This window comes from Suncus etruscus, chromosome 6 (genome assembly GCF_024139225.1).
Source record: "Suncus etruscus isolate mSunEtr1 chromosome 6, mSunEtr1.pri.cur, whole genome shotgun sequence".
Taxonomy (NCBI): Eukaryota; Metazoa; Chordata; class Mammalia; order Eulipotyphla; family Soricidae; genus Suncus; species Suncus etruscus.
In genome coordinates this window covers 11,201,719-11,213,690 of record NC_064853.1, presented here as the reverse complement: position 1 = coordinate 11,213,690, position 11,972 = coordinate 11,201,719, and the positions used below count along the sequence as shown (strand labels likewise).

Below are 11,972 nucleotides of genomic sequence, written 5' to 3'. Positions count from 1 at the left end.
TATGCTCAGAAATTGCCCCTCGAAGGCTCAGGAGACCATATGGGATGCCGGGATTCGAACCACCTTCCTTGTGCATGCAAGGCAAATGTGCTATCTCCATGCTATCTCTCTGGCCTGTTATCAGTCATTTTTAATCCCCAGTTTCTTCTGAAAGCTCTTGGTTCAATAAAAATTTTACATTAAACTTAGAATGTAACACTCCTGTGTTAACTAGAAGGATTAAGCTTTGTTTTGGAAGGGGAAATAATTGTGATTGGAACTGAGGTTCAGAAAAATTGATACCTTTCCAGTAGTCACCAAGAATTTAACCCCAATTCTAAAGTTCTAAAGGATTTCAGAGGCAATGCCTCCTCTCTACCATTTGCTTTTCTAAGAAGTTTAAGAAACCTGGAAGGGGCCAGAGAGATAGTTCAGTAAGTAGGGTGCTGACTGTTACATGTAGCTCTCCTGGGCAGGAATAATCCCTGAGCACAGAGCAAAAGTATGCCTTGAATCCAGCCAGTAGGGTGTGTCCCCAAACCCCTTGGGAAGAAAAAAACACCAAAAATCTAGACATTGACAGTGGCGAATTCTTTTCTTTTACTTGTTTTAAAAGTAGACTTATAAACGGGTGGAGTGTCATAACGATATGGAGAGAATTAAAGAAAAAATTTTTTAAGTCTTACATGATATTGGTTCTGGCATTTTCAACAAATGTTTAATATCAATAAATTTATGTTTTGTTTTGTTTTGAATTGTTTTGTTTTGTTTTCTGGTTCTGGCATTTTCAACAAATGTTTAATATCAATGAATTTATGTTTTGTTTTGAATTGTTTTGTTTTGTTTTAGGGTAAAATGTGAAGGTATATTCAGGAGTTGACTGTTCATGGCCTCTACATTTGGAAGGTGCTCATTGGTCCTTATTCCTTTAACCATATGGCTATTGGTTAAAGCCAGTGTGGGTAAGATATTTCTGTAATCTAATCTGTGGATTATTTGTGGTTTAAATTTTCAAGTACAGATAAACTATTTGTGGTAAATATTTTGCAGTCAATCTGCCATGCACATAAAGAAGTCTAACTTCATGTCTATATGTAAGATGAATTTTACTGAGTTTAAACCAATAATTAAGGGAAGAACTTAATCAGATTACTTGCCTTTTAAGAAAGTGACTAGTATAGGAAGGCATCATGTGTTAATGCTTTTATAATATAGTATATTTTAACAAGATTTTTGTGAGTGAACTCAGCTTGGCTTTAAAAAGGGATAATAGGCTTAGGCTGGTATGTTCTTTTTTTCTTTTCATTTGGAGCTTCTTTTTTAACTTTCTGATCATCATTAAGATCAAAGCTAAATAAAGAAGCAGAGGTCAAGGCTAACATAAGAGAAAGACACTTAATAAGAATGAGAATTTTTTTTTTAATTTCAAATGAATTTTCAGCCTTTTCTTTATTTGATTTCAATAGCTTCACTGCCAGTTTCCTTTTATGGTTCCTTTAGCCAAGCAATCTTACAATTGCCAAAAAGGACTCTCAGTGGAGACTTTCTATCACATCTAAAAACAGTGTAAATGTATAATTTTGAGTTTCTTTCATCTGCAGTTTTACTGAGTGCTGCTCAAAACTGCTCATTTCTAAATAGATGTCAAATTTGTTTATGAAAAATAAATTGAGGATCAGAATGAATCCCCCCCCTTTAAAATAAGAATTTAGTAGTATGGTATTATTTACATGGTAAGTTTATTATTTATTCTATCATAAAGAAGATATTTATGTCATTCTAGACAGATTCAATGGGTTACTTAGCCGGCCCAGCCTCTTAACTTAAAAAGATGCTGAAATTTGGGCCCGGAGAGATAGCACAGCTGCGTTTGCCTTGCAAGCAGCCGATCCAGGACCAAAGGTGGCTGGTTCGAATCCCGATGTCCCATATGGTCCCCCGTCCCTGCCAGGAGCTATTTCTGAGCAAACAGCCAGGAGTAACCCCTGAGCACTGCCGGGTGTGGCCCAAAAACAAACAAACAAAAAATTATGCTGAAATTTGATTGAAAGACCTGATTTATATTCGTATTACCAATCACACAACTCATCAAAAACCCTTGAATATTTTTGTTATCAAACACACACCCTTCGTGCTGCTAAAATAGCAAGAGAGAAATTCATCCTAAATCTGTTCTCTTCCAGTTTGTCATCACTTTCTTCACTTTCTTTTCCATTCCTTTTTAGTATGCCAATATTCTTTTTTTTTGTTTGTTTGTTTGTTTGTTTTTGGGCCACACCCGGCGATGCTCAGGGTTTTACTCCTGGCTGTCTGCTCAGAAATAGCTCCTGGCAGGCACGGGGGACCATATGGGACACCGGATTCGAACCAACCACCTTAGGTCCTGGATCGGCTGCTTGCAAGGCAAACGCTGCTGTGCTATCTCTCCGGGCCCGTATGCCAATATTCTAAGCCGTAAATGGGGACAGAAAACAAATGTGATTTATCCCGGAAAATACTTTTTTTTTTTTTTAATAGTCTGCTGAACAATTTGCATAGCAGACACCGCCTCTTCCTGGAACCATTTTCCTGAATGTTCTTCCAAACCTGTTTCTGCTCACCACCTTTCTATTTATAACTCTACTTATAGTATCACAGAATGGAGAATGATGCAGATTTTAGGTCTAATTTCAGTTGGGCTCAAATAAGGCTGCTGCCTTCTGTTCTCACTAACCATCACTGATAGATTCAGAGCGCTAGACCATATTTCTTTTTCCAGGGTGTGAGGATGGACAACATCCTGCTTTGGGGGACTCTGTGGCTCCTTCTTTTCAAAGTCTTGCCTTGGTGTCTTCCCGCAGATGTATGCCCGAGAGGAGACTTGACTGTGAGGCCTTTCCTAGTCATTCCCCTCGGATCCTCCGTGAATATTTCCTGCTCTTTGAAGCCCAAACAAGGCTGCTCCGACCCAAACTTCAACCAGCTAATCCTCTACCAGGCAGAGCACAGAATCAATACTCAGCGTGGGCACCTTCTCAGTTCTCAAGTCAAGGGACTTCCCCTGGGCACGACCTTGTTCATCTGCAAACTAACCTGTAACAGAAGAGAGGAGCGACAAGTGTGCGGGGCTGAGGTCTTCGTCGGTGGTGAGCATTCTTTTCTGAACTCCTCAAATTGGGGAAGAGGGAGTCCTTTGGGGATATGAGGTGCATTAAGCAAATATTAAGCGAATATTCAAATATGTGTCATCTTCTCATCTCCCATCATGCATGGATCTGTTTGATCTTGAATGCTGAGTAAGCAACTTAATGTGAGATGTACAAAAATCAGTATAAATTTTGGGGGGCTTCTGAGCCACACCCAGGGATTGTTCCCACTCTGGCAGGACTCCAGACACTGTATGGGGTGCCAGGATCAGTCACATACAAGACAAGTGCCCTCATCTCTCCACTATGTCTCCATAAATCCCAGAAATCAATAGAATGTGGTATCTCTCTCTCTCTCTCTCCCCCCCCCCCCATTTCAACTTCTGCAACCCAGGTTGGCCACCCAAAGCTAAATATTTCTCTTTTTTTTTTTTTGTTTTTTGGGTCACACCCGACATTGCTCAGGGGTTACTCCTGGCTGTCTGCTCAGAAATAGCTCCTGGCAGGCATGGTGGACCATATGGGACACCGGGATTCGAACCAACCACCTTAGGTCCTGGATCGGCTGCTTGCAAGGCAAACGTCGCTGTGCTATCTCTCCAGGCCCAATATTTCTCTTCTTAACTGAATGCATAAACTTAGTCCTTCCATTCATTCTCAGTCCTGGCCCACTGGTCATTATACTTAGCAGAAGTTAAAAGTGAGGGCCAGGGTTGCTCAAAGGGCTGAGCCCATGCCACAGGCCCCAAATTCAACCCCTACACCACCTGGGTCCTTGAGCTAGATGAGGTTCCTAAGAACTGCCAGATGTGACTCAAGAAAACAAAACCAACAAAGCAAAAAGAAAGGAAGAAAAAGAGACAGGAGAGAGAAAAAGAAAAAAGAAAGTGAGAGAGACAGAGTGCTTGGAGGTGTAGATAAACCTTGCATGTATGAGGTTCTGGTTTCAATCCCCAATACCAAAAGAGACCAAGAGGGGGCCGGAGAGCGAGCATGGAGGTAGGGCATTTGCCTTGCATGCAGAAGGACCCATATGGTCCTCCAAGCTTGCCAGGAGCGATTTCTGAGCATGGAGCCAGTAGTAACCACTGTGCGCTGCCGAGTATGACCCAAAAAGGCAAAACAAAACAAAACAAAACAAAAAAACCTGCTTCTGTCACTGGCTTCCCCAGCAAACTGCCTAAAGTTCCAGAGATGGGGAAGGGATGGACCTGGCCCAGGATGGCAGGAGTGATGGGAAGACCCAGGAAAGCACAGGGCAGACACAAAGTGGTTAGGCTACTGATTGGCCGAAGCAACCGCACACACTCCACCTGGCTGTCTGGTCATTTCCAGAAAGAAATTATGGAAAGAGAAGGATAGGACTAGAGAAATCTTGACTGTCTGCCCTCAGTTAAAGGACCCCCTCTAACTCCCCCATGGCCAGCTTTTAAGGCTCCAAGAGACTGTCTCTGCAGCAAAAGCAGCACACGTGCATGCATTCTTGCAGCACTGAAAGTCTACCAGGCAAGCAGCAGGCAGGCAGGGTCCCTGAGCCGTTTCCTGGTGCTCTGCCTCTTGGGGCCCAGAGAAGTTCTGGTGTGATTCTAGAAGGAAGTAGTGCAGTGGCTTGGCTAGCTAATGCAAAGACAGTGTCTGTTATATAGATGTAATAGGGTCAGAGTGATAGCACAGAAGATCGGGCATTTGCCTTGCAAGCAGCTGACCTGGGTTCGTTCCCTGACATCCCATATAGTCCCCCAAGACTGCTAGGAGTAATTTCTAAGTGCAGAGCCAGGAGTAACCCCTGAGCACTGCTAGGTTTGGCCTCCCCCCCCCCCAAAAAAAAAACAAAATTAAAATAAAAAAGACACAATAGAGTGGCCAGAGTGATAGTCTGAGTGATAGGCCAGAGTGATAGGGCTCTTGCCTTGCATATGGTGATCTGAGTTCAATCTCCTGCATCCCATATGGTTCTCTGAGCACCACTAGGAATAAGTCCAGAGTGTAAAACCAGGACTAAACACTTAGTATCACCTAGTGTGTCTCCAAAACAACAACAACAACAACAACAACAAAACAAAGATACGATATAGAGTGGGGGAAAAACTAACTTTTTTTGTTTGTTGGTTTTTTGGGTCACACCTGGCGGCGCTCAGGGGTTACTCCTGGCTGTCTGCTCAGAAATAGCTCCTGGCAGGCACGGGGGACCATATGGGACACCGGGATTCGAACCAACCACCCTTGATCCTGGATCGGCTGCTTGCAAGGCAAACGCCGCTGTGCTATCTCTCCGGGCCCAGGAAAAACTAACTTTAAGAAAGATTTTAGGGGGCCGGAGAGATAGCATGGAGGTAAGGCGTTTGCCTCTCATGCAGGAGGTCATCGGTTCGAATCCCGGCGTCCCATATGGTCCTCCCGTGCCTGCCAGGAGCAATTTCTGAGCCTGGAGCCAGGAATAACCCCTGAGCACTGCCGGGTGTGACCCAAAAACCACAAAAAAAAAAAAAAAAAAAAAAAAAAGAAAGATTTTAGGAACCCTCCTCTTAGGACAAGTTTGGGGACCAGGGAGTTAGCTCAGGGATTTGGACTTATGCAAACCTAGGATTTCATCTCCAGCATGTAGCCGACAAAGGTTCTATCTTCAACACCACATATGGTCCCCTACCCCACCAGGAGTGATCCCAGAGTGCTGAGCCAGGAGTAAGCCCTGAGCACTATTGGGTGTGCTCCATCCATTCACTAACAAAGAAAAAGATCAATTGGGACCCTGACTCCTCCAACTCGGGTCTCCTGAGACTGAGAGAGTGTATCCTCTCAGCCCTCAGGGGTATAGTAAAAGAAAGAATCAGCCCTGATTCCTAGGCCCCCACCTGCTATGCTACTTTTGACAGTTGCAATTTTTTTGAGCTTAAGTTTCCTGCATCTGTGATGGGAAGATGCGGGCAGCTGCCTCCCTGTCTGATCCATACACAAAGCTCTTGATCATGCCCCAAGGCTCAGGGTGCCCTTAGGCACACAGCCCCAGGGCTGCAATTCCAACCTGGACTCTTTTCCAAGGCGAATATGAGAGCCTAGTAGCTGAGTTTGTTCTCTTAAAAGGCAGTGTAGATGCTGATAGCAGATGGATCGAAAACTTGGTCATTTGACTTTGCATGCAGGAAACCCTGGTTTTAATCTCTGGCACCACATGGTCCCTCGAGCACTGCCAGGGGCAACTCCCTTACACCCATCTCACCCAGCATCAAGATAGGGAATGACCACCTCCAACCACCACTGGGTGTGGCCCCCCAACCTCAAACCACCACCACAAAAAACACCATTACTTTTTTTTTTTTTGAGTCACACCCAGCAGTGTTCAAGGTTTACTCCAGACTCTGCATTCAGACATTACTCCCTCTATGGGGGACCATAGAGGATACTGGAAATCAAACCCAGGTCAGGGAGTCAAATCTGAGTTTGATATTATCTCTCTGGCCCCCCAAACATCATTGTTTTCTTTCCCATCGTTATCCTTAATACACCTGAATACACCCAGGTGAATTGCCATATTGCCAGACATTCCATATTGTCTTGAATATCCTCAATCTGCTTATTCAGTTCAGCATCTGCAATGTTGCAGATAATTTAAATTTTTTTTTCAAGCAGGTTAACAAATTGCCTGAGAAGTTTATTTCTGACTTATGACCTCAACCCATTCCGGGCTATTTCTGTCTTTCATCATTTTTGATGTTTTTGGTTTTTCTTTTCGGCCTGTGTCTTTGTTTAATTTTTCGATCTAGAATACCGTGCATGTTTGTGATCATTTGCAGTCGCCCAAGATCTGGAGATATGGTAAAGAAGCTGGGTCTTGCTCCAGAATATTACTGGTGCAGGGTGCTGGAGTGATAAACCACACCCTCAAATTGCTGCTCTTTGAGCAAGTTTAGCACCTTTGAGGGGGAGGCCTGACTGGAAGAAGCACCTTTTTCTGAGTACTGCTAGTCATTCCAAGAAAAGACAGAAAAGGGTGCAGTTGGTTTCGCCCAGTGCAGTGAGCTTAATGCTATTTGGTAAAGGAGGCATTTTCTTTCTCCTGATCACTGGTTGTCCCTAGCGTCCATGCGTACCTTAAAAAGACCTGTCAGAAAGCCGGCAGATCTTTTAAATGGGTATCTGTGAGCTTAGAAGTAAAGGTCAGGGCCCGGAGAGATAGCACAGAGGTGTTTGCCTTGCAAGCAGCCGATCCAGGACCAAAGGTGGTTAGTTCGAATCCCGGTGTCCCATATGGTCCCCCGTGCCTGCCAGGAGCTATTTCTGAGCAGACAGCCAGGAGTAACCCCTGAGCGCAGCCGGGTATGACCCAAAAACCAAAAAAAAAAAAAAAAAAAAAAGAAGTAAAGGTCAGGATGAGATCTAAAAATGTTTTATGTTCATGTTCTTTATATGGAACAGAGCAGATACAGTATGTCAAGAAACTTGTACAAAGTTCTCTAAGATCTGCTTTTCTCTCATTTGGCCATCAAAGGCTCTGTGAAGGATTGAATAGAGGGAATTTCTGCCAGAGCAATAGCACAGCGGTAGGGCGTTTGCCTTGCACTTAGATGACCCAGAATGGATCCAGGTTTGATCCCCGGCATCCCATATGGTCCCCCAAGCCTGCCAGGAGTAATTTGTTGTTGTTGTTGTTGTTTTTCAGGCCACACCATTTTGATGCTTAGGGGTTACTCCTGGCTAAGCGCTCAGAAATTGCCCCTGGTTGGGGGAACCATATGGGACGTCAGGGGATCGAACCTCGGTCCTTCCTTGGCTAGCGCTTGCAAGGCAGACACCTTACTTCTAGTGCCACCTCACCGGCCCCAGGAGCAATTTTTTGAGTGCAGAGCCAGAAGTAACCCCTGAGTGCAATCGGGTGTGACCCCAAAAACAAACAAATATATAAAAGATTTTCTTTGGTTGTGCTCAATGGCTTCTCATGCTTCAGTGCTCAAGAATCATCAATAACCAATCTCAGTGGTTCGAGTCTTGTGGGTGCTTTCCAAACAAAACAAAACAAAACAAAAATCGTTCATGATTATATGTGGAGCTGAGGAATTGAACTGGGCCAGTTGCATGCAAGGCAAGTAGTGCTTTGATCCCTATACTATCTCTCTGGCCCAGAATGGGGATTAAAATGCACATGTGTCCTTTTATTCCTTAGAAATAAAGCCAATTGAGCCAGAATGATAGCACAGCAGTAGAGTGTTTGCCTTGCATGCGGATGACCTGGGACAACCTGGGTTCAATCCCCAGCATCCTATATGGTGCTCCATGCCTGCCTGGAGTGATTTCTGAGCACAGAGCCAGGAATAAGCCCTGAGCACCACCAGGTGTGGCCATAAAAACAAAATAAACAGGGCCCAGAGAGATAGCACAGCGACGTTTGCCTTGCAAGCAGCCGATCCAGGACTAAAGGTGGTTGGTTCAAATCCCGGTGTCCCATATGGTCCCCCGTGCCTGCCAGGAGCTATTTCTGAGCAGACAGCCAGGAGTAACCCCTGAGCACTGCTGGGTGTGACCCAAAAGCCAAAAATAAATAAATAAATAAAATAAAATAAATAAAAAATAAGCAAAATAAACAAACAAAATAAAGAAATAAAGTCAAGATTCAGTGAAGAGAGATCTCTGGGTACAAATCTTTGAGGACTAAAAAGAAAGAAGAGGAGACACAGCCACACCATTTAGGAGGCTGGAGAATGGGGACAGAAGGTAGGAGGAAGGATGTGAATGATGCTGACCTGGCTCCTGCTAGCAGAGAGAAAGCCAGGGTGCAACTTTGTTCAGGACTGAATCCCCTGGCCCCAAAAGACTGTACTTCTGGGCATGAGAGCAAAGTGAGCTCATATCCAGAATTGCTTGAAAATCTCCTTAAAAACCAGAGTCCCAAATCCTCTCTCCAATTCCAGGTATCCTGCCTATTGCTCCTCTTTGGCCCAGGCATATAACTAGAGAATTTAGAGCTAGTTCTGCCTGTTCAACTGAGATTGGAAAAGAGGTGGACATAAAAGGAACATTTATATACAGCTCTCCTTAGACTTATATTCATTTTCATGCAGATAAGAAACTACCTTTCTATGAAATCTTCCCAGAACAAAAAAATCATATAAAAATGAGTTAACCTGGGTTTGATCTTCAGTACCACATATAGACCTACCAGGAGTGATGCTTGAGCACAGAGCCAGGCAAAAACCTTGACTATTACTAGGTGTCTCCCCACAGAAAAAAAAAAAAAAAAACCCTTTAAAAACTTTTTTTGGTTTTTGGTTTTTGGGCCACACCCAGTGACACTCAGGGGTTACTTCTGGCTATGCACTCAGAAATTGCTCCTGGCTTGGGGGAACCATATGGGACACCGGGGGATTGAACCATGCCCCGTCTTAGATCAGAGCGTGCAAGGCAAACACCCTACTGCTTGCACCACTTCTTGGGCCCCCTTTAAAATTATTAACAATGAAACATCCCAAGAAAATGTAGCCTGACCCTGGAATGAAACTGATTCAGTCAGTGCTGGTACCCAGATATGCATATACCGAGTACCGCTGTGGATTCATGCTACTCTTGTATTATGAGTAAAATATAATGACTTAGAGTGGATGCCTCACAGAGGACAGAAACCAAGACAGACATATAGAGCAAACCATGTAAGTGAAGTGGAAGAAATAGATATAGTCATGGAGAAGAAATGTTAAGGCAAAGAAAAGAAAAAATAAGGGGCCAGAGCAATAGCACAGTGGTAGGGCATTTGCCTTGCATGCAGCAGATCCAGGACGGACCTGGTTCAAACCCAGGCATCCCATATGGTCCCCTGAGCCAGGAGTGATTTCTGAGCGCATAGCCAGGTGTAACCCCTGAGGGTCAACAGTGTGCCCCCCCGCCCCAAATAGAGCCTTTGTGCTCTTAGAAAATAAAGAAAATGTGACAGTGGACAAAATTAAGAAAATCATCAGAAAATGCTCCCAGGGTTAAAAAAATCGAATAATAGAAATGAAAAATTAATAGGAGGGTAGTAATATAAAAGAGTGAAGATTTCCCCCCAATAGTACAGCACAAAGACCAAGACGTGTTGTGTGTGTGTCTGTGTGTGTGTGTGTGTGTGTGTGTGAGAGAGAGAGAGAGAGAGAGAGAGAGAGAGAGAATACAAAATTGGAGTTTGTCATCAATGCATCTGATTCATATGTATGACTATTCATCTTATTGTTAGAAGGAACAGGATGTTCCGAGGCGGGATGTTCAGATGTTCTGAACTCGAAGGTATTTGTAACAACTCCCAACTCATCTGGGTGTGCAAGCTTTAGGAGAAGAGGCCTTCTTGGCAAATAGTAACACAGCAGTTGAAATCCCATTCGTCCAATGATGAGTTTTTGCTCTTTCTTTTCAAAGTGACCCCAGAAGAGCCTCGAAGCTTATCTTGTATGCAGAGTGGAAAACATGGGACTGTGGCCTGCACATGGGACCGAGGACGAAACACCCACCTAATTACTGTGTATACTTTACAGTGAGTCCGGGCCTGCATTTCTGCAGCTGTTTCAAAGGTTTTGTCTGGGCTGACATGTATAAATATCTAACAGTCCAATTTTTGCCAGAGAGAAGAAGCAAATGCATCTCCTATAGTATTGGGTACTTTAAAATATGATAATGTTTATCAGTTAAAACAGGTTTATACATAAACCTCCTTATAAACCTAATAAACCAATTTTAGTTGATAAATATATCCCAAGCATATCTTGGGATGTCTTGGGTCTAAATTCTAGCTCAAAATCTCTTTAGCTCCAAGACCCAAGCATGAACATTACTGTTCTTTTTTTTGGGGGGCGGGGGCACACCTGGTGGTGCTCAGGGATTACTCCTAGCTCTGCACTAAGAAATCACTCCTGTTAGGCTCAGGAGACCATATGGGATGCCGGGAATTGAACCCAGGTCTGTCCTGGGTAGGTTGCATGCAAGGCAAAAGCCCTACCATTGTGCTATCTCTCTGGCCCTGTTACTGTTCTTTTTCTTTTCCCATAATAGCATCTTTATTTAAGCACCATGATTACAAACATATTTGTATTTGGATTTCAGTTATAAAAAGAACACCCCCTTTCACTAGTGCAACATTCCTACCACTAATGTCCCCCTTTTCCCTCTTCCTCCACCCCCTGCCTGTATTCAAGACAGGCATTCTACTTCTCTCACTCATTTCCATCATTGCTGTTCTTTTCAGTTCAAACTAGCTACTGTATTTGCCGGCGTATAAGACGACTGGGTGTATAAGACGACTCCTAATTTTGCAGTTAAAACATAGGTTTAGGCCTATATTCGTTGTATCAGACAGAACGTTCCTGTGCTGCAACTGTATGTACCACAGTGAGCAATCACAACAAGCAAAGATTAAAAGGTTCTACTGTGATAGATGTCCTCTCTGATTCTGGCCCATCTGAGCAGGCTTTTGACAGTGTAGATTCGGGTCCAGAACATTGTCTAATTTGCATGCATAAAAAGCCTGCTTGGATTGGCTGAGTTAGAGAGGCGGTCTGAGCAGCCTTGAAGTGATTGGTGCAGGATCGAGTTGGAAAATTCGTTTTGTGACAATATTGAGACAATTTTCATTTAGCGGCATATTGAAACATTTTTCGGGATATACTCGGCGTATAAGACGACCCCCGATTTTTGGTTGACTTTTTCTAGTTTCAAAAGTCGTCTTATACGCCGGAAAATACAGTACATGCTTTCTCCTCCTTCTTTGGCAGTTACAGGGTTTTTGGATCAAGATAGATAAATAGTCTTGTCCTTGTGGCTGTGTTCTTTAAGTTTTGGGGCAATTTCTTTTCAAAGCACCTTTTCTGACCCAAGAATCCACAAAAAGAATCTGGAAGATTCTGTTTCTTGGAG

The 11,972-nt window shown here is 43.7% G+C and overlaps 1 protein-coding gene across 2 annotated transcripts in view; it reads left to right on the top strand.

Moving 5' to 3' along the window:
• Positions 1-865: 865 nt before the first annotated feature.
• Positions 866-11,972, top strand: part of IL12RB2 (interleukin 12 receptor subunit beta 2) — an 83,290-nt gene continuing 72,183 nt past the window's right edge. For both annotated transcript variants that reach the window (XM_049774393.1, XM_049774392.1), the window contains exons 1-3: positions 866-941; positions 2,820-3,104; positions 10,482-10,596. In XM_049774393.1, coding sequence (XP_049630350.1) covers positions 866-941; positions 2,820-3,104; positions 10,482-10,596 — 476 coding nt within the window. The remainder of the gene's footprint in view (positions 942-2,819; positions 3,105-10,481; positions 10,597-11,972) is intronic.